The sequence below is a fragment of the Carassius carassius genome, chromosome 45, assembly GCF_963082965.1.
Source record: "Carassius carassius chromosome 45, fCarCar2.1, whole genome shotgun sequence".
NCBI lineage: Eukaryota > Metazoa > Chordata > Actinopteri > Cypriniformes > Cyprinidae > Carassius > Carassius carassius.
The window spans coordinates 688,201-716,200 of record NC_081799.1 but is presented as its reverse complement, the minus strand read 5'-3'; the positions used below and the strand labels follow the sequence as shown (position 1 = coordinate 716,200).

The window sequence follows — 28,000 nt, the reverse complement described above, 5'->3', positions numbered from 1 at the left end:
CCCAGACTCACTTGAAGTCATTGTGGAGAAGAGGATGAGGTTGAAATTAAAAATTATGTTTTTTGAAGGCCATCCACTATATAGTGTTTTTAATGGACTCAGAAGCTCTTTCAGCGAGCGTTTAATTATGCCTCGGTGCTCCAGTGAGCGATTGAGAAGGACTTTTGTTCCTGCAGCGGTCAGATATTTTAATGAACACTGTTGACTGTCAAACTGTTGAACTGTCTGTTCTTTGCCCTGCATTTCTGAATTGTGCAATTGTATCTTGTTATAACCATGTCTCATTGGTCTCTTAATCATGTTTTTCATAGGTTTTAAATGTTGAATTATTTATTTATGTGTGTTAGCTATGTGTTAGGTGTGCTTGTTGGCTGTATGTTTTAAGTTGGTGGCAAACCAGTTTCCCTTTCGGGATTAATAAAGTTTTCTCTCTCTCTCTCTCTCTCTCTCTCTCTCTCTCTCTCTCTCTAAAAAGAGATGTCTGTCCAAATTCAACCGTCCCACTCGATTCAATAAGGCACAAGCCACTCTTATCCAGTTCTGAGACTGATGATAAAGTAGTCTCTGGGCTGTTTGCAGTCTAAAAGCAGCCACTTTAGACTTAATATCCATGAGACCTTGGCCTCCTTCATGTACCTGCAGATACAAAACTGACTCTCGTAGCCAATGTTGACCAGACCAGAAAAAATTTACAATCAATTTTTGGATTCCTCCAATTAAATCTTCTGGTGGATTCAACACAATTAATCGATGCCATAGGATAGAGGCGGCAAGATTGTTTATAACCAGCACTCTTCCCCTATAGGACAGTTGAGGCAAAATCCAGTTCCATTTTGACAATCTGGCACAAACTTTGTCCTTCAAACCTTCCCAGTTTTTTCTTTGGTAGTTTTCAGAACCCATGAAAATTCCTAAAAACTTAAAACCATTTTTTTCCCACTTAACATTTTCAGGGATGACTGGTAAAGGCATTTTTGTTTTATCATTACACCAGAATGCTTCTGTTTTACCCCAGTTGAGTTTTGCAGATGATGCTCTCTCATATAATCCAATACTGTAACTAATAATATCAATATCTTTTTGTTCTTTCACAATTACAGTAATGTCATCCGCATATGCAGTCAGTTTAACAGAATGAAGGCCATCACCAAACAATAAACCAGACAGATCTTTTCTTAGTAGACATAAAAGTGGTTCAACTGCTAAAACATAAAGCTGGCCTGACAGTGGACACCCCTGCCTGATACCCTTCTGTATACTTATTGGTTGGCTTAAACCACCACCAATCTTTAGAATAGAAGATACATTCATATACAAGAGTTTGATCCAAGATATAAAAACATTTCCAAACCCAAATGCATGCAATGTTTCAAACAGAAAACCATGGTCCACTCTATCAAAGGCTTTTTCCTGATCCAGGAACAAAAAACCTACATCCACTTCATACAGTTTAGAGTAGTCCAAAATATCTCTGATCAGAAAAATGTTATCATGTATTGTCCTTTCTGGGATACAATAGGACTGGTCTTGATGTATTATATCCCCCAAAACAGATTTCATTCTATTAGCCAATAACTTAGCTATTAACTTATAGTCAGATGTTAGAATCGATACAGGCCTCCAATTTTTTAGGAAACTCAAGTCTCCTTTCTTGGGTATCAGGGCCAACACTGCCCGTTGACAACTTTTGGGAAGTAGTTTATCTTTAAAACATTCTTGAACCACCTCATAAAAGTCTCTTCCAATGATCCTCCAAAAAGCCTTATAAAAGTCCACTGGCAGTCCATCAATTCCAGGTGCACGGCCCGCATTCATCTGTATCACTGCATCAGTTAGCTCCTTAAACGAAACAGCACTGTCCAGAGTCCGACTCTGCTCTTTAGTGATGGTAGGAAGCTGTTGTAGTAATTGTGAAACGCATCCAGTATCAGTGTCCTCCTTTTTATAAAGTTCTGAATAGAAATCCACTGCAATCTTTCGCATTTTCCTTGAATCAAAAGTCTTTAGTCCATCTGGTGTTGTTAAACAGTGCATTTCATTTTGTTTTTTTGAGACCTTTTCTAAATTAAAAAAATATGCAGTGGGAGCATCCATGTCGTGTATAGACATAAACCGTGACCTTATTAGGGCACCTTTAGCCCGAACTTGCAATAAAGTTTCAAGATCTTGCTTCTTTTCAGATAACTTTCCATCTAATGATGAATCTGAATGTTGAATCATTCCAGCTGTAATCTGAAAGATCTCTTGCTCTATTTCAGACATTCGTTGTTTAATGTTTCTAGTAGACAAGAAAGTAAATTGCTGACAAAAAACTCTTATTTGGGTCTTTCCTATCTCCCACCACTGTATCAAACTTTCAAAATCATCCTTTTGGGAAACCCACTCACTCCAAAACAATTCAAATTTTTCACAAAAAACTTTTTCTTTTAACAACGCTACATTAAACTTCCAGTAAGGACTTTTACATTTTTGATTTGTCAAGGCAATATTCACTGAGATAAAATGATGATCTGATATACAGCATGGAAAAATGTTACACTCCATTAATCTATTATTTTCTGTACGCTTAATATAGAGCCTGTCAAGTCTAGCTGCAATAATCCTCCCTTGTGAAACTCTTGTCCATGTATATTGTTTTACAACATTATTCTTTTCTCTCCACACATCTATAAGATCATGTTGAACAATAATACTTTTCAAGAAAGAAGCTGATACAGAATCTGGTTCCTCATTATTTCTGTCTAAAAGAAAATTTAGAGTACAGTTCCAATCACCACCGACAACTATAAATTCATCAGGAGTAAAACTTTTTAAAAAATCTCCCAACTTTTTGAATAACAAAGTTCTTTCTGTGCCTCTATTTGGAGCATAAATATTTATGAAAACAAATACTTGATTATGAATTTCAGCTTTCACAATGAGAAGACGTCCTTTCTCCAATTCTATTTTTGATAAAATATTAACATCAATATTAGCTGAAAATAAGATAGCTACTCCAGCACTGATATTTGTGCCATGGCTTACACAAGTTTTCCCTTCCCACCACAAATTCAACTCGGATTCATTATTTGAATCACTGTGCGTTTCTTGTAAAAATATTACATTATTATCTTTCAGCCTAAGAAATTCAGATAGTAAAGCTCTTTTCCCACCATCCCTCAACCCATTAACATTTAAAGATCCCACTCTTAGAATCTGCATTATAGGGGAGAGAAAAAAGAAACAGAAAAAAAAAAGCAGAAAAACAACAAAGTAAAAATAGATCCCACAGCCATGTGCATTTATTTTTTCCGTTTTAACATTTTTGCTTGATCATTTTGAGCTTTACGTGCAGCCGTCATAAATTTTTTCAGCCTAAATCTTTTTTGTTTCGAAATCACGTCGTAACCAACAGTCTTCTGAGCAATCATTACCGATTTAACAAATTTGTCACCATCAGCGAAGTATTTTAAAACATCAATTTTTTTGCCTTTAGTTTGATCCAGAAATTCGTTTAATTCCTCCACAGAATAAACGTCATTCATCGACTGACTGTAATCAAATTCAGACACCTCCGAGCCGCTATCACATCCCTCCATCTGAGCCTCATCGCTATCTTCATCTACTACCAAAGCAGACTGCAAACCACTACCACTCTCATCCTCAACACCAGTACTCAGTTCACTGTCCTTTACATAATCAACTACATCATTTTTCGAAACATCTGGGCCGCATTTGTTTTCAACATCTTGTTTAAACAAATTAAAAGCACTCACCTCTGATTTTGAACTCTGTTCTGAAGCACTTTGCTCAGTTGGGGATTTAACCTGGGTTATTTCGCTGGGTTGAGAAATTCCACAGGTAGAAACAGAAGCCTCGATATCCTCACCTTGAGTTTCCTTCCTCTTTTGTTTTTTTGCTGGGATCGTTGTTTCTTTTACAATGTTAAGTCTTTTTTCCTTATCATGATTTTCAGTATTCTCCGTTCGATCTATGTGCTCATCAATATTTCCGTCCTTCACTTCATTCTCCGTCTGTTTTTTATGCGGGCAAGTAAATCTCTTATGCCCCAAATCTCCACAATCAAAGCAGCGCATACTATCTGTTGTTGCGAAAATCATGTACGAGCTATCTCCATGTTGTATGCGAAAAGAGATTTCCAAAGTCTTAGAGGGTGCATTTAAAAACATGAAAACATGTCTTCGAAAAGACAACACATGTTTCAATGCAGCATTTTTGCATCCAAGTGGAACTACTTTGATGGAACTAGCAAACTTACCAAATCGACTAAGTTCTTTGATAATCTCTTCATTAGAAATGAAAGGAGGCACGTTTGAAATCGTTACTTTAGTAGCAGGTGCGCGCAATGGCGTTATCTGCACCAAAGTGTCGGACACAACAATTCCGTTTTCAACAAGCCTGTTCACTAAATTTTCCTCTTTTAGAAAAACCACGACGGCCTTGTTCATTCTTGAGGCTGAGACTATTTTTCCATGTCCTACAATCTCTCCCATTGCAAGTAGAACATCTTCTACCGTAAACGCTTGATCCGAAGCAACTTTACATCCATTCTTGTTTGAGAAAACAGGCGTTCCCTCACCAGAGGGAGACGCCATAGTTTTCTAAATCAACAAACGGATTTTAACGACTTTTTTTTTTTTTGTTTTTTGTTTGTTTTTACAAAAATAAAACAAAAACATTTAAGTGATAAATGAGAAAAAAAGAAAACCCCACCATAAAAAAAGAAAACGAGAAAATTGAAACGAATTCAAGCGCACCGCTCTCACACCCCACGCCACACTCTCACTTCCCAGCATGCACCACACACGAGAGAGAGAGAGAGAGAGAGAGAGAGAGACAGAGAGAGAGAGAGAGAGAGAGAGACAGAGAGAGAGAGAGAGAGAGAGGGAGAGAGAAAGGGACTTGACTTGACTTTTGAGGTTTTCTTTAATAATTCAATAAAACTTAAAAGACCTATATTTTTAAATTCAAAACGATTCAAACATACATATATTTACAATTTTCACATAAAAAAATAGTAAAATAAATAATAAAAAAATATACAAACCTTAAACACTCAAAAATTAAACACTAAATCTCCATGATCATCAGCTTCACATAAAAAAAACATCAACACCCCACACATGAAAAAAAATAATTGACATTATTAATGAGGCTATAAAAGCATATTCCATAATTAGTCTTTTCTTTATAAACCTTCTCATCATCAGAACAGCATCCACATTTTCCCTCCCTTCTACTTTATTTTTCCTTGTACACCAGATTGCCAACTTTGCTGCCCCATATAAGAAATTTAATAAAAAAACTTTAGATTTTTTTTGTTTTAAATATTTAGGACCAAAATTAAACAATTCTTGATTAAAATTTCCTGTAAACTGTACACTCCAGCTTTCCATTAAGCCCAAAATTTGATCCAAACGTGGACATTCAATAAAAATATGGAAAACAGTTTCAGACACCCCACAAAAAGGACAACCCTCATCATCTGAAACATTAAGGAGTGCTTTGTGTCTGTTTGTAGCTAAAATCCCATGTACAACTCTCCACTGAAGATTACCCACTCTCTTTTCAATGGGTCTTTTGTACAGGGACCGCCTTTCGGGGAAGAGCCTGATTCAAACACTGTTGTCCATTTAATATCTCTTACATTTTTGAGATGTTGATAGTTAATGGTTTTCACACATGCTCTGTAAAGTGTTTGTCTGTTCAAAATACTACAAAGATTCAGTTCTGGTGTGTCCAAAGACAGTAATTTTCTGTCATCTTCTTGCCAGTCTTCTTTTTTTATGGATACATGCAATTCAGGAATCCAAGCTTTACCTCCATCATTACAATTCTCCACATGAGAAACTTTCATAAAATCCCTTATTGGAGCAGGGAAGACCTCCTCAAGATCATTTAACAACTTCTCAATTATGCGTTCAGACCTGAATCCCAGCATACACGTCAAAACCTCTGCAGGTATCCAGTTCAGTCCCCTTCGAAGATGGCATATTTTGGAAACTCCTGCTTTCAACATTGCCGACCTAACAGTGGCAGGACACAGCAACTCAACAGAGATAAGTGGATTAAAAAACAGAGGCTCTTCATATACCCAGTGATTGGATTCATTCCATTCTCTTGAAAAGGATAACGTCTGCCAAGCTTGCAACACACCCTGATAGAATATAGTCAATCCTTCTGAAACTACTCCTTCAAGGGACATGACAAATAATTGCTTATCCAGACCCATTCTTCTGTTTTTCCGCAGCAGAGCACATGCAGCATCCATCCACTGCTGATGCTGATAATACAAAAGACGCTGGGCTACTTGCAAACGGAAAACAGCAATCCTAGAAAAAATGTCAATTAGTCCTTGTCCTCCCTCATGAACTGGAAGATAGAGGACGGCAGCTTTTAACCAGTGTTGTCCTGACCAGAAAAACTTAAGATTCTTTTGAATGTCTTCAATTATGTTTCTTGGAGGATCCAAAACCATCAACTTATGCCAAAGGGTGGAAGCAATAAGTTTATTAGCCATCAGGACTCTTCCCCTATAGGATAACTGGGGTAGCAGCCATTTCCATTTAGACAACTTAGCAAGCACTCCCTCTACTAATCCTTCCCAGTTTTTCATCCTATATTCCTCTTTTCCAATATATTCCTAAGAATTTAATACCTGTCTTCCCCCACTTTACATTTTCCGGGAGTTCAGGTAAAGAGCTTCTTCAGAGCCACACCATAATGCCTCTGTTTTTTCCCCAATTAAGTTTGGCTGATGAAGCCCCTTCATAAATCTTTAAAGCTTCCTTTAAAACTTGAACATCATATTTATTTCTGACCATAACAGTTATATCATCTGCATAGGCTGAGAGCTTAATAGCTACAGCTTCTGGCTTCTCACTTACTAAAATACCTGTTAATTTAGTTCTTAATAAACAAAGTAGAGGCTCTATTGCCAAAGCATATAACTGACCAGACATAGGGCACCCTTGTCTTATCCCTCTTTTCATTAGAATTGGTACACTTAAATCTCCTCCAATTTTAACCATGCTTACAGCGTCAATATATAATATTCTTATCTATGATAAAAAATGTTCTCCAAACCCATAACACTCAAGGACCTTGAAAAGGTAATTATGGTCCACATGATCAAAAGCTTTCTCCTGATCTAAAGAAAGCACACCAAAATCAACATTGTATATTCTTGCATAATCCAGAATATCTCTCATTAAAAACAAATTGTCATAAATAGACCTATTTGGTATACAATATGTTTGGTCTTTCTGTATTAACACATCAAGAACACATTTAACACTAGAAGTCCCAGAGAGCAGCCATTTGGCTTTTCTACCTATAAAACCCGCAGGACAGCCGATGGGCTGGAAGGCTTTAGGCTAATATCCTTAATCAGCTGTGAACGGTTGCTTTTGTTATGTAAACAATGTGGGGCCATGCTTAGCCACTTCAAGGAAACTTGTGTTTCACTTTGCCATCTTAGGGAGAAATCAACACTGTAAGGTCCAGGCACTCCGCCCAAGGAAGGTATCCGGTGCTGGATGAAGGTTTCCTGCGTGTTCGGTCTTTCAGCGCGTAGAGTTATTCAATTTAGGTTACACTCAAATCTGACTCCATTATTTATTTAATCTGACTCCATTTTAGTATGACCTCGAATTTAGGTTGGAATGTTTCTAATTAGTAGGCCTATTCTTCTGACATTTGATTATTCTGGTTAAACTCTTTAGTTTATATTAACTTGTTCATTCGGGTGCTCATGTCTCTAACAAGGATTCAACGTAATCTACTAGAGTCAATAATTACAGAGTTAAACAGAATAAAATCAAATGTAACAATTTATTATCAGTCAGGTAAATATGAATTCTGCCAATTACATATCCAATTAAAACACATCAAATCATATCAATACAAAACATCAAATTCTCAAAGATGAATCTAAAAGTCAAATATGCATACCTGACCTTAGAAAATACATAGTATGAAGTGAAGAGACACACAACACACTACGGGCTTTCTGGCTACAGAAATCGCCGTGATCCTTTTGCTGCAATCCTTTAAATACCTCAGACCAAGACAAACATCCCCCGAGATGAAGACAGAAACTAACAATTGGAATTTGATTAGGTTAGGTCCCAGACCAGGGTAGTTTACACCTCAATGGGAACAGAAGGTAATTTACATGGAAGACACTGGAAAAGGGCACTCCCATTACAGTAATTAAATTATTTCTTAACTCTTAAGATCTGTATCTTTTAATCTACTTTTCTAAGGTTGAGACCATTGTACCAGTTGCCCTGAGACAATACAAATGACACCAAACATGACTGTAAATATCACTAGCATTAATGCAGAATATTATACTATTGGCAATTCTGAGTGAAACTAAGTGGAGGGAGTGTGATGGTGAGGTGTGAACTGCTAGGTGTGGTACATCTTCGATGGCACCGTTATTTATGATGGAGGGTATTCAAGAGAGTGTTCAAATGTTAATTATCAGGAAAGTCCTTTAGTTTCTTAGAGAGAAGTCGTCCCTCAGTCCAGACGGTCCAGCTCCAGTCTTACAACACACATGTTTTTTTCCCTTTGTTGCTGAGATTTATTGATAAAAACAGTACAAAATAAAATAAAAAAGAAACCAACCATTTGTACACATATTTACAAATAATATTAAAAAGTGAGTGAGTACATTCCAGCAATCACTCACAATCCTGGCACTGCCATGGTATCTCCCGTCTGCATTTACCACATGTGTATCTGTAGCAGTGAACACATTGCACAGTGGCATGATTGTTCTTGCATTGGTGTTTGACCTGACACATGGCTCTTTTTCCAGGGCTATGTGTGGAGGGTTGTGTCCGAAGCAATTGTTCTTTTCTTGCCTTCTTCGCACAAATATGAGAGTTAGCCAACTCTCTTGCAAGCTCCACCAGGAAGTCCACCCGTCTTTCCTGCCTTCCGGTGCATGCTTGATACAGCACATGTGCATTCAGTGCTGCCATGTCAATCATGTTATAGAACACGGCAACTGGCCAGCCCCGTGTCCCTGTGCGGACAGTGTACTCCCGCACCATCTGGTCCATCACATCCATGCCGCACTTTGTGGTGTTGTAAAGGGTGACAGTGTTTGGCTTCCTTTTGGTGGTATTATCAGTCTGAATCACGCTGTGCATGCTGCTAAGAATGTAGACGGTCTTCTTCCATTTGGGCGCATACACCGTCAACGTAGCAGCAGTGGTTGAAAACACCTAATAAATAAGATAAATTGTTATTTTCATAGCACTTTTACACACAATGACACAATGACACACTTGGCGGTGTTGATTCAAAAAATTTGAAACACATAAACATAGAACCACAAAAGACCTGCAACATACCTGAGTGGTGAATTCATTGCGATCTGTGTGTCTAGCGGATTGAGGGATTTCCCGGCGAATCTTGTTGACTGTGCCGAGGATGGTGGTTTTCCGGCTAAGATGTTTATGCGCAAGTGACAGCGATGTGAAGAAATTGTCTGTGGTAACATTTCTGCCCTTGTCTAGGAATAGTTCCATCAGCCTCATCACTACATTTTCAGACAGTCTCTCTCCACTGGGACGACTAGGGTCCTTGACAAGATATGGGAGGACATTACAAATGTACTTGGATTTTAGGTCGCAAGCCACCCAAAACTTGATCCCAAACTTGTCAGGTTTAGTTGCAATATAGTGCAGGAAACAGCAGCGAGTCTTTGACGGGAAAAGCTGTTCATCAACGGTGATATGTAGACCAGGGTTGTAGGACGTGATGCAATTGGTGACAAATGATCCCCACACACTGGAAATTGCAGCAAACTTATCAGTCTTTGCTCGATCACTCCAGGTGGACCTGTCATCAAAGCGTAGGTGTCGCATGATGTCTTGGAAGCGGTTTCGCGGCATTGTTCCAATGATATGTGGGTTTCCCAGGTTTGCTGACCAGCAGTCACATAGTGATGGAACCTTGGTAAGCCCCCGCAAGATGACAATTGCAATAAATGCCATTAGTTCAGGGAGGGCCATGAAGACATCATGTTGCCTCACACTCGCACCCCACGCGAAATAAACAATAAAACCTTCCCTAAAAAAGTGTTTTGAGAGGTGTAGAAAAAAATAAATAAATAAGAAAAACTAAAAGGCAATTATACAGCTTAAAGGAAACTGAAAAATTTAGAGATTTTTTTTTTTTTGAAAAAAACTTTATCTACAAATAACCCAAAACAGATCAAGTTGCATTTACCCTAAACAATATTTAGTAAAAACACTCAAAAACAGAAAATTAAATAATCTTCAGTTATTGTACATAACACATCATGACTGCATTTCAATTTAAAAGTGGAAAGATCATTCATGGCATTATAAAAATTTTAATCAATCAGTCTTTTTCTTTGAGTAAAGACCTAAAAGCCATAACCACATCATCATTACACCCTTGCTCTAGTTTACTTTTCCTACTTATATAAATGGCCAATTTCGCTTGCCGAACTGAAACACAATAATTCTTTTCTGTGCATACTTAAAACCAAAGATAAAGGTTTCATGGAAAAACCTCATAGAGGGTTCCACCACCGCTAAGGACCTCCGAAGCCTTACCCATCAATGCCACCTCCGTTGAAAGCCCTGTAGATAAACGCTCCATTGATATTCCCCCTTGTTACCAAGAGTTCCAAGACATCTTCTCCCCGCAAAAAGCCTCCCAACTTCCTCCACACCGCCTTTGGGATTGTGCCATAGATCTGATTCCGGGTGCGCCAGTGCCTCGCGGGAAGATCTACCCTCTCTCCCTGCCAGAAGATCCATCCCGTGATCTCAGTTACTCTCCAGCGTTACCTCTGTCAGTATCTCCTCTACTTACCATCGCCGAGGTGTGTGCTCACCACCCTCCACTCTGGTCACTGTCCTCGATAAATCTGGTCACCCCATCCAGCAAGTTGATACCCGTTGTCAAGGATCCTCCTTCAATCTCCATTCCCTATTCATTCACTGTTATATTCTGCTACCTTCAATAAATACCAGTTTCCACTAATTCTCTGTCCCAGTCCATTGTGTTACAGAGGCTCCCTTAATAACCAATATACTTAATGAAAATTCTCAGTATTTTGGATATGAAAAAAACTCCACACTTTAAAAAGATTCTGATAAAAAAGAGGCAGCTGTGAGAGATTCAAACTCTTGGGGTCCATTAGAAACAGAGATCTGTCCAGAGCAAAATTTGCCAACAGTCTGTAGTATGATGCCACTGATTGCGCTCCAGCTTACATTCACTGGTCCATCTAGAAATCGATGACGCCGCACATGGCTGCTTCAGTGCTTTGCTCTCCAGTGTTTGTACTGTTTTTGTTCATTTTTCCTGTTTTTTTTGTTTAACAAACACGATCAGTTTCACCAGGGATGAACTGCTGAACATTTGGCAGAACACACCACAAGATCTCTTACCGGATTTAAATTATTCAGATGTTTTACTGAACGTTGTTATCGGAGGAGCAGCGGCGCTGATCAAGCACTTCAGGATGCGCAGTAGGGGGAAGCGAGCGGGAGTGCTCGTCAGACTCAGGAAGCTCAGATTTCGAACGCCGTTGCCTAGCATCCATCTGGCAAATCTCCGCTCTCTACCCAACAAAACAGGCGAACTCCTTCTGCTCTCTCGGACAAATAAGGATTTCTCATACTCTGCTGCTCTGTGTTTCACAGAAACCTGGCTGAATGACGCCATACTGGACAGCGCGCTCCATCTGCCGGGCTTTCAGCTGTTTAGAGCGGATCGCGAATCAGAATCAATGGGGAAATCACACGGCGGCGGGACATGCTTTTACATCAATGAACACTAGTGTTCAGATGTAACTGTGTTAAAGAAGATGTGCTGTCCTGATCTAGAAATGCAGTTTGTCAATTCGCCGTGGGAGTTTCACTCGTTCATTCTGGTGAGTGTTTACATTCCTCCGCAAGCGCACGTGAGCTCAGCTTTACAGAAACTCACTGATCAGATTACAGAGACAGAACAGCAACACCCGGACTCCGTTTTAATCATTCTTGGGAACCTGTAGTAAGGACTGTAAAGAGATGAACCAGCGAAACAGAGCAGGATTTAAAATCTTGTTTTGACCTCACTGATTGGAGTGTTTTTGAAGCTGCTACCACCGATCTGGACGAACTCACAGACACTGTAACATCCCATATTAGTTTCTGTGAGGATGTATGCATTCCTACCACGACTTATTTAACATTCAACAATGATAAGCCACGGTTTACAGTAAAACTCAGACATCTCCGTCAGGCCAAAGAGGATGCCTACAGAAATGGGGACAGAGTCTTGTACAATCAGGCCAGGAACACACTGAACAAAGAGATTAGAGCAGCTTAAAAGACCTACGCTAAAAAGTTGGAAGACCAGTTTACTTCCAACGACTCAACTTCAGTTTGGAGAGGACTGAGAGCCATCATAAACTACAAGACACCATCCCCTTGCACTGAGGCTAATCAACGACTTGATAACGACCTGAATGAGTTTTATTGTAGATTTGAAACCCCCAACACCCATTCTGACCATCTCCCTACACAATCATTAACACCTCCTGCAATCCCCCTCTCCACACCTCCTGCACTTCAAATCTGTGAAGATGATGTGCGCCAGGTCTTCAAGAAGAACAAAAGAAGAAAAGCACTAGGCCCAGATGGCGTTACACCAGCCTGTCTGAAAATCTGTGCTGACCAGCTGGCCCCCATCTTTTCACAGATCTTAAACAGATCCCTGGAGTTGTGTGAAGTGCCTTCCTGCTTCAAACGCTCCACCATAATCCCCATTCCAAAGAAACCCAAGATAACAGGACTTAACGACTACAGACCTGTGGCTCTAACGTCTGTCGTCATGAAGTCGTTTGAAAAACTGGTTCTGGCTTATCTGAAGGACATCACTGGACCCTTACTGGACCCCCTGCATTTTGCATACCGAGGAAACAGGTCCGTGGATGATGCAATCAACATGGGATTGCACTTCATCCTGCAACATCTGGACAAAACAGGGACTTATGTGAGGATCCTGTTTGTGGACTTTAGTTTGGCTTTCAACACCATCATCCCAACAACCCTCCAGACCAAACTGACCCAGCTCTCTGTTCCTAGCTCTATCTGTCAGTGGATCACCAGCTTCCTGACAGATAGGCAACAGTTAGTGAGACTGGGGAAATTCATGTCAAACAGCTGCTCCACCAACACTGGTGCCCCTCAGGGATGCGTTCTCTCCCCTCTGCTCTTCTCCCTGTACACCAACGACTGCACCTCTAAAGACCCCTCTGTCAAGCTCCTGAAGTTTGCAGACGACACTACAGTCATCGGCCTCATCCAGGATGGTGATGAGTCTGCTTACAGACAAGAAGTTGAGCAGCTGGCTGTCTGGTGCAGTCTTAACAACCTGGAGCTGAACACGCTCAAAACAGTGGAGATGATCGTGGACTTTAGGAGAACCCCCCCCTGCACTTTCCCCACTCACCATCATGAACAGCACTGTGGCTGCAATGGAGTCATTCAGATTCCTGGGAACCACCATCTCTCAGGAAGTGGGACAATCACATTGACTCCATTGTGAAAAAGGCCCAACAAAGGTTGTACTTCATTTGCCAGCTGAGGAAGTTTAACCTGCCACAGGAGCTGCTGAAACAGTTCTACTCAGCCGTCATTGAGTCTGTACTGTGAAGTGAAGTGAAGTGAAGTGAAGTGACATTCAGCCAAGTATGGTGACCCATACTCAGAATTTGTGCTCTGCATTTAACCCATCCGAAATGCACACACACAGAGCAGTGAACACACACACACACACACTGTGAGCACACACCCGGAGCAGTGGGCAGCCATTTATGCTGCGGCGCCCGGGGAGCAGTTGGGGGTTCGATGCCTTGCTCAAGGGCACCTAAGTCATGGTATTGAAGGTGGAGAGAGAACTGTACATGCACTCCCCCCACCCACAATTCCTTCCGGCCCGGGACTCGAACTCACAACCTTTCGATTGGGAGTCCGACTCTCTAACCATTAGGCCACGACTTGTGTACTTCAATAACTATCTGGTTTGGTTCAGCAACAAAATCAGAAATCAGAAGACTACAAAGAACTGTTCGGACTGCCCAAAGGATTATTGGTGCTCCCCTGCCCACCCTTCAAGAACTGTATACATCCAGAGTGAGGAAAAGGACTCAGAAAATCACTCTGGATCCCTCACATCCAAGTCACCCCATCTTTGAACTTTTGCCATCTGGCCGGCGCCTCCGAGCCGCAAATACCAGAACAGTAAGGCACAAGAACAGTTTCTTCCCCCAGGCAATCTACCTCATGAACAGTTAAATCTTACCCACTTATGCTTATGCAAAAAAATGTGAAATATCCTTATATTTATTTGTTACCCCTCCATCCTAGTACATCCCTGCATCTTATTCAATCCTATTCCATTATTATTTATAGCACAATTGTTTATACACTTATTTATTTGCCTAAAATTATTATTATTTTTTTTTTGTCTGTGTGTTGTTGTCTCTGTGTACTGGAAGCTTATATCACTAAAACAAATTCTCGTCAGTTTTACTTATTTTCGCATCTAGTGACTTGTTTTAAATTGTTATTTTTTTTGAGGGGTCTTAAAAAGAAGCTATTCATCCTCCATTGATAACTGTGCCTCCTCACAATTTTCATTAACAACAACTTGTATCTGTTCATTGGTTGTACTACTTTCCTGTTGATTATCTGTCAGAGAAACAGTAGCTGAGGGTATATCATACGGAGCGGACTCAGTTTGCCCACTCCGAGATCTGCCTCAATCTCCCCCGGAGCGGTCTCCGTCACAGCTGCGACTTCTCCCATCACCGCTACAGCGGCCTCCACTACACCGTTCTCTTCGATACCTTGTGCATTCTCATTCTCTGTTTCGCCTATATTTGTACTCGGGCGGTTCCGAATTAAATGTCCCGTTTTTTTGCACCCAAAACACCTGATCTTTCCAATAGTATCAAAAATGCTGTAGCTGAAATCATCAATCCTAAAGTTCAGCGTTAAGCCTAAATCCACATCATCAGGGATGATCATGTAGACGAATCTCCTAAAAGAACCTATATGTTTCAATAAAGGTGATTTGCTACTGATTGGTATATGTTTTATTGGAGACACCAACTTGCCATAACGTGGCAAAGCTTGCGTTAATATCTCATCACTCACAAAAGGTGGCAGTTTATATAGAGTTACCTTTTTGGCAGGTAAAGAAATTGGGAGGACCGAAACAAATTCTCCTGCAACTACAATTCCCTTTTCTACCAAATCATTCACTTTATCCACGCTATCCAGAAATACCACAATCGCATTATTCATCCTGGAAGCAGATAAAACACCTGAGTGTCCAACCACCTCCCCAACAGCCAAGCAGCAGTCCTCGACATTCACCATAGACGCCACCTTAATTGTGTGGCGTCTCGTGAGTGAGCACAACACCTGTCCCTGCTGGGCCGACATGCTTCTTATCACTTAAACACTAGTTCTGAAAATTCTCTTTATTTTAAAGCACTAAAAACACAGTGCTCAAAAAAAAATTTGTGTAACGGTTTCAGATCTGACTAACAAAGCACTCAATATCTCCAACCCTGAAAAACATGGAAGAATCACAGAAATTATGAATGAAGAGAAGGAGACACATACAGTATTGGAAATAACAAATAAAAGTTCAAAGTCGTCTCCAATGTTATCTGAAATTCAACAGAGAGTACAGTCTGCTCTCAGTCAGGAATATAACACACAGACAGTTACTGACCAAGTACAGACTGAGTGACCAACAGCTGGCCATAGAGAGAGGATGACACAGAAAGAGCTGGTTACCTGAAGAAGAGCGAGTCTGTAATGAGTTTAGATCTGGATCAGTTGAGACGGAAGAGCTCTTCCTCCCCACTGTGACAAATACACATCCTTAAATGGGTCATATGATGTTGCTAAAAATAACATTATTTTGTGTTTTAAGGTTCAAAAAACACATTATTTTCCACATACTGTACATTATTGTTGCTCTTGTATGCCCCTCCTTTCTGAAATGCATCGATTTTTACAAAGCTCATCGTTCTGAGAAGTGAGGTGTGCTCTGATTGGCCAGCCATCCAGTGGGTTCTGATTGGCCAAATGCATCACCGTGTGAGGGAAATGTTAAATGAATATAATATAAATATACATATAAATGAGGCATTTGCTACATCCAGTGGGGACATAATTACCGATTATAATGACTTATACTGTCTTTTTACACATTGTTTTGCGTATTGCACTGCGTAAACATAAAATCATGTCTGCATTTGTGATCTGAGAAATGACATACAACAAATACTACTCTACACTGCTCAAAACTTGCGTTTGAATCATCAGTGGCAAATTCTTGAAATATGTTAACATAATTACAGACTGTGAGTAAGAAGCACCAAACTGCCCCACTTTATACAAAACAGACACTGGCATTGTAGACTACTCTCTCAGGAAACAGTCCTCCTCCTCCGTAAAATGTGCTGCACACATCTGAATATTTGGGTTGAACCATGTGATACACAGGTATACGCCGCATACCCACTAGGAAAAGTAAAGGATTTACGTATACCAACTTAAAAAAGCACGAGGATACTTTACAACATCATTTTGTAACAGATCAAACTTTTACACGTTCATTCAAAAATTCAACCCGTCTGTGTTACGAAGCACCGACTTTTTGACATTCACGCCATTTCTGTTGCCAGTGCAGCATTGAATGAATCACTTTTGTATTGAATCACTAATGTGTATTTAAAAATAAAAATATGCGCATCTTGGCATTTCAATGCAGCGTTTTTTGTGCAATATTCCAAAATGCACATAAAAATAGGTGGATTGAAATGTATATTGACTGATCAGTCAACTGTCCCGAGCGTCTTTCACACTGGCCTCTGGACAACAGATACAGTAGTCACTACCTGGTCATGATCAAATATGTTAGCTTTGCTTGGCAGCATATAGGAAACATATGTAATTGTTTGTATATTTAACTGACTGAAAACGAAAGTAAATGAGGGGAGTTGAAAGATTTCTTACCCTGTGGCTTGCTTTAGTGGACTGCAGTTGTCCACTAGAGAGGGCATGTTTGTTCTATGGGAACACTTTGATTTTTGATAATTATTTATATGAAAACTGTAAGTATCATAGGTTAGAAAAGATACAGAAACAAACTACAGATCAGGTCCAAGGTTTTTGACGACTTTGGTGCCTGTAGCGTTAAAGCCCTAGGATGAGATACAGTACAGTTGAAAATTCTTGGTCTCAGAAGAATAAGAAATTGTTTAAATACAAACCCGATACCAAAAAAGCTGGGACACTGTACAAATTGTGAATAAAAACAGAATGCAATGATGTGGAAGTTTCAAATTTCAAAATTTTATTCAGAATACAACATAAGATGACATATCAGATGTTTAAACTGAGAAAATGTATAATTTTTAAGGCCATGTTTACCACTGTGTGGCATCCCCTCTTCTTTTTATAACAGTCTGCAAACGTCTGGGGACTGAGGAGACAAGTTGCTCAAGTTTAGGAATAGGAATGTTGTCCCATTCTTGTCTAATACAGGCTTCTATTTGCTCATCTGTCTTAGGTCTTCTTTGTCGCATCTTCCTCCTTATGATGCACCAAATGTTTTCTATGGGTGAAAGATCTGGACTGCAGACTGGCCATTTCAGTATCCGGATCCTTCTTCTACGCAGCCATGATGTTGTAATTGATGCAGTATGTGGTCTGGCATTGTCATGTTGGAAAATTCAAGGTCTTCCCTGAAAGAGACAACTTCTGGATGGGAGCATATATTGTTCTAGAACTTGGATACACCTTTCAGCATTGATGGTGCCTTTCCAGATGTGTAAGCTGCCCATGCCACACACACTCATGCAACCCCATACCATCAGAGATGCAGGCTTCTGAACTGACCGCTTATAACAACTTGGGTTGTCCTTGTCCTCTTTAGTCCAGAAGACATGGCGTCCCAGTTTTCCAAAAAGAACTTTTGATTCGTCTGACCACAGAACAGTTTTCCACTTTGCCATAGTCCATTTTAAATGAGCCTTGGCCCAGAGAAAACACCTGCGCTTCTGGATCATGTTTAGACATGCCTTCTTTTTTGATCTATAGAGTTTTAGCCGGCAAAGGCGAATGGCACGGTGGATTGTGTTCACCGACAATGTTTTCTGGAAGTGTTCCTGAGCCCATGTTGTGATTTCCATTACAGTAGCATTCCTGTATGTGATGCAGTGCTGTCTAAGGGCCCGAAGATCACGGGCATCCAGTATGGTTTTCCGGCCTTGACCCTTACACACAGAGATTGTTCCAGATTCTCTGAATCTTTGGATGATATTATGCAGTGTAGATGATGATAACTTCAAACTCTTTGCAATTTTTCTCTGAGAAACTCCTTTCTGATGTTGCTCCACTATTTTTCGCTGCAGCATTGGGGGAATTGGTGATCCTCTGGCCATCTTGACTTCTGAGAGACACTGCCACTCTGAGAGGCTCTTTTTATACCCAATCATGTTGCCAATTGACCTAGTAAGTTGCAAATTGGTCCTCCAGCTGTTCTTTATAAGGACATTTAACTTTTCCGACCTCTTATTGCTACCTGTCCCAACTTTTTTGGCATGTGTAGCTCTCATGAAATCCAAAATGAGCCAATATTTGGCATGACATTTCACAATGTCTCACTTTCAACATTTGATATGTTATTGTGACGAGTGGGGCGGGGCCGAGAGACGTGGGAACAGGAGCGAGGCCGGTGGAGTGATTGGAGATGAACGATACCTGTTCAACCCACCGTTCTCGAGTCCCACGGAGGAGATGGAAGGATATAAAACAGGAGCGACAACAGTGAAGGACGAGAGAGGACCAGGCCTGGGTTTTAGTTTGTGTTTTGATTTTCATTTGTGCGCGAGAGTCGTCCGCGAGGGGCTGTTGCGCTGTTTTGTGTTTATTTTGTTATTAAAGTCTCATTTGATTGTCCGCCGGTTCCCGCCTCCTTCTTCCCGATGATTAGGAAGGTTTTATCGTTACAGTTATCTATATTCTATTGTGAATAAAATATAAGTTTATGAGATTTGCAAATTATTTCATTCCTTATTTACTCACAATTTGTACAGTGTACCAACTTTTTTGGAATCGGGCCAATATGTTGGTCTTGGTGGATAAGTGAATGCAGGAGAATAGGAGAGATAACACACATAGTGGGTATGTGTGTGTCTTTGTGCAGCAGTTAAACTGAATACAATGTTTATATCTCCTTCTTTCAGATTATGAGAGAGATGAGAACTACTGGCCAGCCTTGTGGACTGAAAGTCAGGCTAGGGAATTTAAAAACAGGCACTCTTATATGTGCACTGAAAATTTCGATCTGATAAAACCTGTGCTCCAGGGACATTAGTCTTCTGTTGCTAATAATAAATTGACATGTTGATATCACACAAGCAGTTTTCAGAATGCTCTCAGTTACATATTATGTATACTGTATGCATTAGTGAATGTGGTGGTGATAGGGGGTCACTTTGGAATGGTGAGTAGATATGAGGCTGTGGGAAAAATCAGAGTATGCGCACTACAAAAAAACTAGACTACACCACTGGGTTGAACTGTTATTGAACAGTGTTTTAAATGCAACTTAACCACTGATTTCTAGTTGTGTCCTCTTTTTGAAGACCAAACAAAATAGTTTTGCTTTCACAACGTAACACAGTGTCTCCACAACATGGAGGCAGTGGCAACAGCGAGAATAAAAGTTACACCTTCTTTCTTTGGGTGAAGATTTGGGTGGCGTTATGCAAATCTTCCCACACAGTGACGTAGACATGTGGGGGAGTGTTTAAAAGAGGTGTTTTAGGAGGCAGTGGACGAGTCTTAACTTTGATAAAGAATATCTCTTTGGAATTGAGACTTTAATCTTTGCAACTTTTCAGAACTTCTTTATGCACCAAGAGCTTGTAACACTCCAAAGAGAAAGGAAAAATTGAAATCGCATCATATGACCCCTTTAAGAGACTCATTGTACAGTCAAATACAGCAGAACATTTTTTGAGCTCCAGTCACTCCATGAAAACATGATAACACAACACACATGTAAAGCGTATCTGATAATCACTGAGCTATTTGATGTTTAATGTAGAGTTGTGAGGAGCAGGGTTTGGGTTTGTATGTGTTTGTTGGGTGCTGGTGTAATCTGAGTGCTCTCTCTGTCTCTCTTGTTTTCTCTGCAGCCCACTGTGCTGAGAAGTGTGTGCACGGCCGCTGTGTGGCCCCCAGCACCTGTCAGTGTGAGCCGGGCTGGGGAGGGCCCGACTGCTCCAGCGGTGAGTGCTGCAGCTGTGCTTGTCTGTCTCTCTCTTAGAGTCTCTTCCTGCATTTACAACTGCCTTCAGTCTGTAACAGACCATATCCAGAAGGAGCTTTTGCTGCACTGTAGACAATCATTTCAGTAGTTCCACAACACTGACAAGAAATATATTGCCCTGTGTTTTTTCTGATTTTATCAAATTAAACATTTCAGCTTATTTGGACATCAATTTATACACATATCAGCTGTAGTAGGAATATCGGTCTGATTTTGTTGACTTCTTCTGTGCTCATTTTGTGCTTCTTTCTCCTCATCTTTCACACCTGATTCGAGTCAAGTCAACTCAAAGTCACTATTATTTATATAGCACCACTTTATTTAAAGCTACAATGCAGATTGTGTCAAATCAGTTTTGCAGTATTAAATGGGGAAATAGTGTGCCATTCTCCTCTAAACAGACCAGACCAGTTAGTTAAATTCCAGGCTGCAGCAAAGTCAGATTTTGCAGAAGAATCATCTTTTTCCTGTGGTCTTGTCCCGGTGGACTTCTAGGAGATGAGGTTTTCACAATGGATCTGTCTTTGGGGCTCATCTAGTTGTCCTTGTCTCCGCTGACATTCAGGGATGTAGAGGTCCTCTCTAGGTGCTGATCCACTATCTGGTCTGGATACGTACTGGATCTGGTGGCTACGGTGACCTCGGAATAAGAAAAAACAAACTAATATTAGCATAGATGCCATTCATTTAACAATGTACCAAGTACATTGTATGTTATGGGAAGTGTTCTCGGTTCCAGTTCACCTAATTAGTGCAGCCTAAAAATCCTTTAACTTATATGAAGTTCCAAATGTAGGTGCGGGAGGAGCCTAATCATTCAGTCCTGACAATCATCATTTCGAGCCTATATAAACAGCTCTCATTGCACCATCCCAGAGTCAATTATTTTGGCATCCCTCCACCTCCCCATCACCTCCTCTATTCCTGTTTTTCTCCCTCTATGTAGTGCCGAAATGGTGGATTAAACTTGGCGCTCAAGCTGAGCCTTAGGTTCGAGCCTCCATTAAGGACAGCAAGCCAAGTTTGTTTACCATTAACCACCATTAACCATCAGGACTGGATGGGAAAGCAAACTCGTGAAATGAATATTAGAGATGTTAGTATGTTATGTGTAAACCAGGTTAAAGAGATGGGTCTTTAATCTAGATTTTAAACTGACAGTGGTGCCCATTGTCAAGGACTATATATTCTCCACTCTCACACCACTCTGTCTGGCTGGATTAATTGTTAATGGTTGATCGTGTAGGTGTATTTCATGTCTTAGTTGAATTCTGAGGTGTGTGCGTGTATCTGTCTCTGTTTTGTTTTTTCCTTGTTGGCCTTTTTGTTCATTAAAAAGTGATTTCCCTGCATTTGGACCCAGACTGTGTTTCTTCCACGGCACACTCTTCGCTGTGCCGTGACAGACAGAGTGTGTCTGCCTCTCGAACAATGTTAGGTAGGTTATTCCAGAGTTTGGGAGCTAAATAGGAAGAAGATCTGCCACCCACAGTTGATTTTGATATTCTAGGTATTATCAAATTGCCTGATTGTTTCAAGAATTTAGATACATTTTTGAAATGGAAAAATACAGCTTTACAAATGCTAGAATTTGGAAAGATTGCTATCAAATAGCACACCTAGGTTACTAACTGATGGTGAAGAACTGACAGAGCAGCCATCAAGTTTTAGACAGTGTTCTAGGTTATGACATGTGGAAGTTTTTGGTCCTATAGTTAACACCTGTTTTTTCTGAATTTCACAGTAATGACGTGTCATCCAGTTTTTTATATCAATTATGCATTCTGTTAGTTTTGCAAATTGGTATGTTTCGTCAGGCAGCAAAGAAATATAGAGTGGAGTATCATTAACATAACAGTGAAAGCTAACACCATGTTTCCAAATGAAACCCCCCAAGAGTAACATGTAAAGTATAAAAAGTAGCGGTCCTTCTACAACCCGAATTCCGGAAAAGTTGGGACGTTTTTTAAATTTTAATAAAATGAAAACTAAAGGAATTTCAAATCACATGAGCCAATAATTTATTCACAATATAACATAGATAGCATAGCAAATGTTTAAACTGAGAAATTTTACACTTTTATCCACTTAATTAGCTCATTTAAAATTTAATGCCTGCTACAGGTCTCAAAAAAGTTGGCACGGGGGCAACAAATGGCTAAAAAAGCAAGCAGTTTTGAAAAGATTCAGCTGGGAGAACATCTAGTGATTAATTAAGTTAATTGATATCAGGTCTGTAACATGATTAGCTATAAAAGCTTTGTCTTAGAGAAGCAGAGTCTCTCAGAAGTAAAGATGGGCAGAGGCTCTCCAATCTGTGAAAGACTGCGTAAAAAAATTGTGGAAAACTTTAAAAACAATGTTCCTCAACGTCAAATTGCAAAGGCTTTGCAAATCTCATCATCTACAGTGCATAACATCATCAAAAGATTCAGAGAAACTGGAGAAATCTCTGTGCGTAAGGGACAAGGCCGGAGACCTTTATTGGATGCCCGTGGTCTTCGGGCTCTCAGACGACACTGCATCACTCATCGGCATGATTGTGTCAATGACATTACTAAATGGGCCCAGGAATACTTTCAGAAACCACTGTCAGTAAACACAATCCGCCGTGCCATCAGCAGATGCCAACTAAAGCTCTATCATGCAAAAAGGAAGCCATATGTGAACATGGTCCAGAAGCGCCGTCGTGTCCTGTGGGCCAAGGCTCATTTAAAATGGACTATTTCAAAGTGGAATAGTGTTTTATGGTCAGACGAGTCCAAATTTGACATTCTTGTTGGAAATCACGGACGCCGTGTCCTCCGGGCTAAAGAGGAGGGAGACCTTCCAGCATGTTATCAGCATTCAGTTCAAAAGCCAGCATCTCTGATGGTATGGGGGTGCATAAGTGCATACGGTATGGGCAGCTTGCATGTTTTGGAAGGCTCTGTGAATGCTGAAAGGTATATAAAGGTTTTAGAGCAACATATGCTTCCCTCCAAACAACGTCTATTTCAGGGAAGGCCTTGTTTATTTCAGCAGGACAATGCAAAACCACATACTGCAGCTATAACAACAGCATGGCTTCGTCGTAGAAGAGTCCGGGTGCTGACCTGGCCTGCCTGCAGTCCAGATCTTTCACCTATAGAGAACATTTGGCGCATCATTAAACGAAAAATACGTCAAAGACGACCACGAACTCTTCAGCAGCTGGAAATCTATATAAGGCAAGAATGGGACCAAATTCCAACAGCAAAACTCCAGCAACTCATAGCCTCAATGCCCAGACGTCTTCAAACTGTTTTGAAAAGAAAAGGAGATACAACACCATGGTAAACATGCCCCGTCCCAACTATTTTGAGACCTGTAGCAGAAATCAAAATTGAAATGAGCTCATTTTGTGCATAAAATTGTAAACTTTCTCAGTTTAAACATTTGCTATGTTATCTATGTTATATTGTGAATAAAATATTGGCTCATGTGATTTGAAAGTCTTTTAGTTTTCATTTTATTAAAATTTAAAAAACGTCCCAACTTTTCCGGAATTCGGGTTGTACTGAGCCTTGAGGTACTCCATACTTCACTTGTGATTGGTGTGATTCCTCTTCTTTAACTTCCACTAATTGATGGCTTTCAGATAGACAGTACCATGCCAATGCACTTCCTTTTAGTTCCAACATAATTTTTTTGTCTATTCAAAAGAATGTTGAATGATGATTGATTCAACTCATCTAGATATGGTAAAAGCTGGATTGAATGTGTCTGATGAGGGAAAATGTGCAGTGTTGAGGCTCCTGGACAGGTTTGAGAAGTACCGATTTACTCAAGTCAAGTCACCTTTATTTATATAGCGCTTTAAACAAAAAAGATTGCGTCAAAGCAACTGAACAACATTAATTAGTAAAACAGTGTGTCAATAATGAAAAATGACAGTTAAAGGCAGTTCATCATTGAATTCAGTGATGTCATCATCTCAGTTCAGATTAAAGTCACCTTTATTTATATAGCACTTTAAACAAAATACATTGCCTCAAAGCAACTGAACAACATTCATTAGGAAAACAGTGTCAATAATGCAAAATGATAGTTAAAGGCAGTTCATCATTGGATTCAGTTATGTCATCTCTGTTCAGTTAAATAGTGTCTGTGCATTTATTTGCAATCAAGTCAACGATATCGCTGTAGATGAAGTGACCCCAACTAAGCAAGCCAGAGGCGACAGCGGCAAGGAACCGAAACTCCATCAGTGACAGAATGGAGAAAAAAACCTTGGGAGAAACCAGGCTCAGTTGGGGGCCAGTTCTCCTTTGACCAGACGAAACCAGTAGTTCAATTCCAGGCTGCAGCAAAGTAAGATTGTGCAGAAGAATCATCTGTTTCCTGTGGTCTTGTCCTGGTGCTCCTCTGAGACAAGGTCTTCACAATGGATCTGTCTTTGGGGCTCATCTAGTTGTCCTGGTCTCCGCTGTCTTTCAGGGATGTAGAGGTCCTTTCTAGGTGCTGATCCACCATCTGGTCTGGATACGTACTGGATCCGGGTGACTTCAGTGACCCTCTAAGAGAGAAAGAGACAAATATTAGCGTAGATGCCATTCTTCTAATAATGTAGCAAGTACATAGGTGTTATGGGAAGGGTTTCCGGTTCCGGTTTACCTAATTAATGCAGCCTAAAAATCCTTTAACGGATTTGGATATTAAAAGCATATTAGTATGTTATGTGTATGCCAGGTTAAAGAGATGGGTCTTTAATCTAGATTTAAACTGCAAGAGTGTGTCTGCCTCCCGAACAATGTTAGATAGGTTATTCCAGAGTTTGGGCGCCAAATAGGAAATTCTAGGTATTATCAAATTGCCTGAGTTTTGAGAACGTAGCGGACGTAGAGGATTATAATGTAAAAGGAGCTCATTCAAATACTGAGATGCTAAACCATTCAGGGCTTTATAAGTAATAAGCAATATTTTAAAATCTATGCGATGCTTGATAGGGAGCCAGTGCAGTGTTGACAGGACCGGGCTAATATGGTCATACTTCCTGGTTCTAGTAAGAACTCTTGCTGCTGCATTTTGGACTAGCTGTAGTTTGTTTACTAAGCGTGCAGAACAACCACCCAATAAAGCATTACAATAATCTTACCTTGAGGTCATAAAAGCATGGATTAACATTTCTGCATTTGACATTGAGAGCATAGGCCATAATTTAGATATATTTTTGAGATGGAAAAATGCAGTTTTACAAATGCTAGAAACGTGGCTTTCTAAGGAAAGATTGCGATTGAATAGCACACCTAGGTTCCTAACTGATGACGAAGAATTGACAGAGCAACCATCAAGTCTTAGACAGTGTTCTAGGTTATTACAAGCAGAGTTTTTAGGTCCTATAATTCACACCTCTGTTTTTTCAGAATTTAGCAGTAAGAAATTACTCGTCATCCAGTTTTTTATATCGACTATGCAATCCATTAGTTTTTCAAATTGGTGTGTTTCACCGGGCTGCGAAGAAATATAGAGCTGAGTATCATCAGCATAACAGTGAAAGCTAACACCATGTTTCCTGATGATATCTCCCAAGGGTAACATATAAAGCGTGAAGAGTATGAAAGAATGGACTTTCCTGCAGGACAGTCATCCCAAAGTACACATCCAAATCTACTTCTGCTTGGTTCAGGGATGAGTTATAGATTTCATAAAATGTTGTTTTCCGCAGCAAAATGTCTTGCAGGTCAAGGGGGTTGAATAATTTTGATTGCAACTGTATATATATTTTTACATTCTTTCAAAACAACACCATTCAGTATGTTTTTAAAGCCTTTTGGATAACTGGGGTACAGAGAGTGTCCTCATAAACACCTTTTGTCATTATATATCTAGCTTGTGTTGTTGTCCCTGTCTCGTCATCTGCGTCACCTGTGTGCTGTGATCTGCTTTGTTCTGAATGTGTTAGCGGGGTTCAGTTCAGACGTTTGGTGAGCTGGTGACGGATGAGAGTCAGTGTGGATGACCTGAACCGACTCGCGATCACTAAAACACTGCTTACTGTAGCTCTTCTTATAGCCTGAAGAAACTTTCCTGAGATTTCAATGAGGTTGTGTGGAAGACATCAAAACCCATCAAAAACATATAAAAGATGAAACACTTCTGATGATTGATTCACAGTCTCAAGCTTCATGGTGAATTAGGGTAAGCTTTGATCAGTGCACATAATGTCTCAGATGACCCTCAGAACACTGCACATGACAGGGTTTCCACAGTCTTAAAAAGCCTGGGACTTCCCAGCCTGAGTTAGCACAGCATCATACACCTGACCCAGTGCAGCAGATGTGTTTCTGAGCACTGACACACAGCTGACGAAAGCGCCTCAGAGCTTGAACTGTGTGCCACACTGCAACTCAGAACAGTTGTTTCAAAACACAAAAGAAAGTAGAAACATACTGATATCATTTCTCAGTATCTCAATATCCAACATCTGGGTAATGTTGGGTATTCAAACTCATGTCATGATTCAGTTTTGATTCACAGGCTGGTGATTGGATTCATTCTTAATTTGATTAATTTGGATACAGCAATTTTTCTTAAGAAAAAAAAAAAAAAACATCTCACCTAATATGGTCATACACCATGGGGCCTGTAAACAGTGTTTGGGAGTAACTAGTTACAGTACAGTCATTTAATGACAAAAATGTGTAATTAAATTAGTTATTTATGAAAATGTTAATGATTATAATATTTTCACATACACATTTGATTGACTTCTTTAATTAATTGCAGTGACTGCTCTAAAATATGAGACAGCAATGTTTGGGAGATTAGGACACACGTTTATTCAATAACTGTTTTATTTCCTATTTGGATTTATGTATATGCTTTATTTTTAAGATTAACTGTTTTTTTCCAAGGCATTGTTAGATGCTAGTGTATCCTTTCATAGCTGTACAAAGATTTGATTTCAAAAACTGTATCAAAGCTATTAAACTATATCTTGTTATGATTTTAAATCTCTATTTAATCTCAGAACAATATCAAAGAAATATTCTTTAGAAATGTAGTAACGTAATCAAATATAATCAGTAGCACTGCTTTAATAAAGTAATTGAAATAGTATCACATTTTAAATACTGTAACTTCTAATCTGTAGCCTGTGACGGGGGTCACTGGGGTCCGCACTGCAGCAGCCGCTGTCAGTGTCAGAACGGGGCTCTGTGTAACCCCATCAGTGGAGCCTGTCTCTGTGCACCGGGGTACCACGGCTGGCGCTGCGAGGACCCCTGCGAACGCTCCACCTACGGACACGGCTGCCAGCAGAGGTGCCTGTGCCAGAACAACGCCACCTGCCACCACGTCACCGGAGAGTGTGTGTGCAGCCCGGGATACACGGGAGCGTTGTGAGTTCACCTGCATGCTCAGAATACACTCACTGTACACAGAGCACACTTTATATTACTGCTCTTACAACCTTCTGAAAGCTGACACTCAGACAGCAGAAACCAGCGAACACTCTTGTAATTTGCTTCAACTTTTTTGAACTTTATGAATGATTATTTTAGGTTCAAGTGGTGTGTGTGTGTAAGTAACTGGAAGCAGCCAGAATTCATCTCAGAATTGATTCAAGAGA

General features: G+C 40.1%; 1 protein-coding gene across 1 annotated transcript in view; it reads left to right on the top strand.

Moving 5' to 3' along the window:
- The window catches only part of LOC132126955 (multiple epidermal growth factor-like domains protein 10), a 135,456-nt gene that overhangs the window by 14,345 nt on the left and 93,111 nt on the right, over positions 1-28,000 (top strand). The window contains exons 4-5 of the mRNA XM_059538579.1: positions 20,276-20,368; positions 27,524-27,770. Of these exons, the coding sequence (XP_059394562.1) occupies positions 20,276-20,368; positions 27,524-27,770 (340 nt within the window). The remainder of the gene's footprint in view (positions 1-20,275; positions 20,369-27,523; positions 27,771-28,000) is intronic.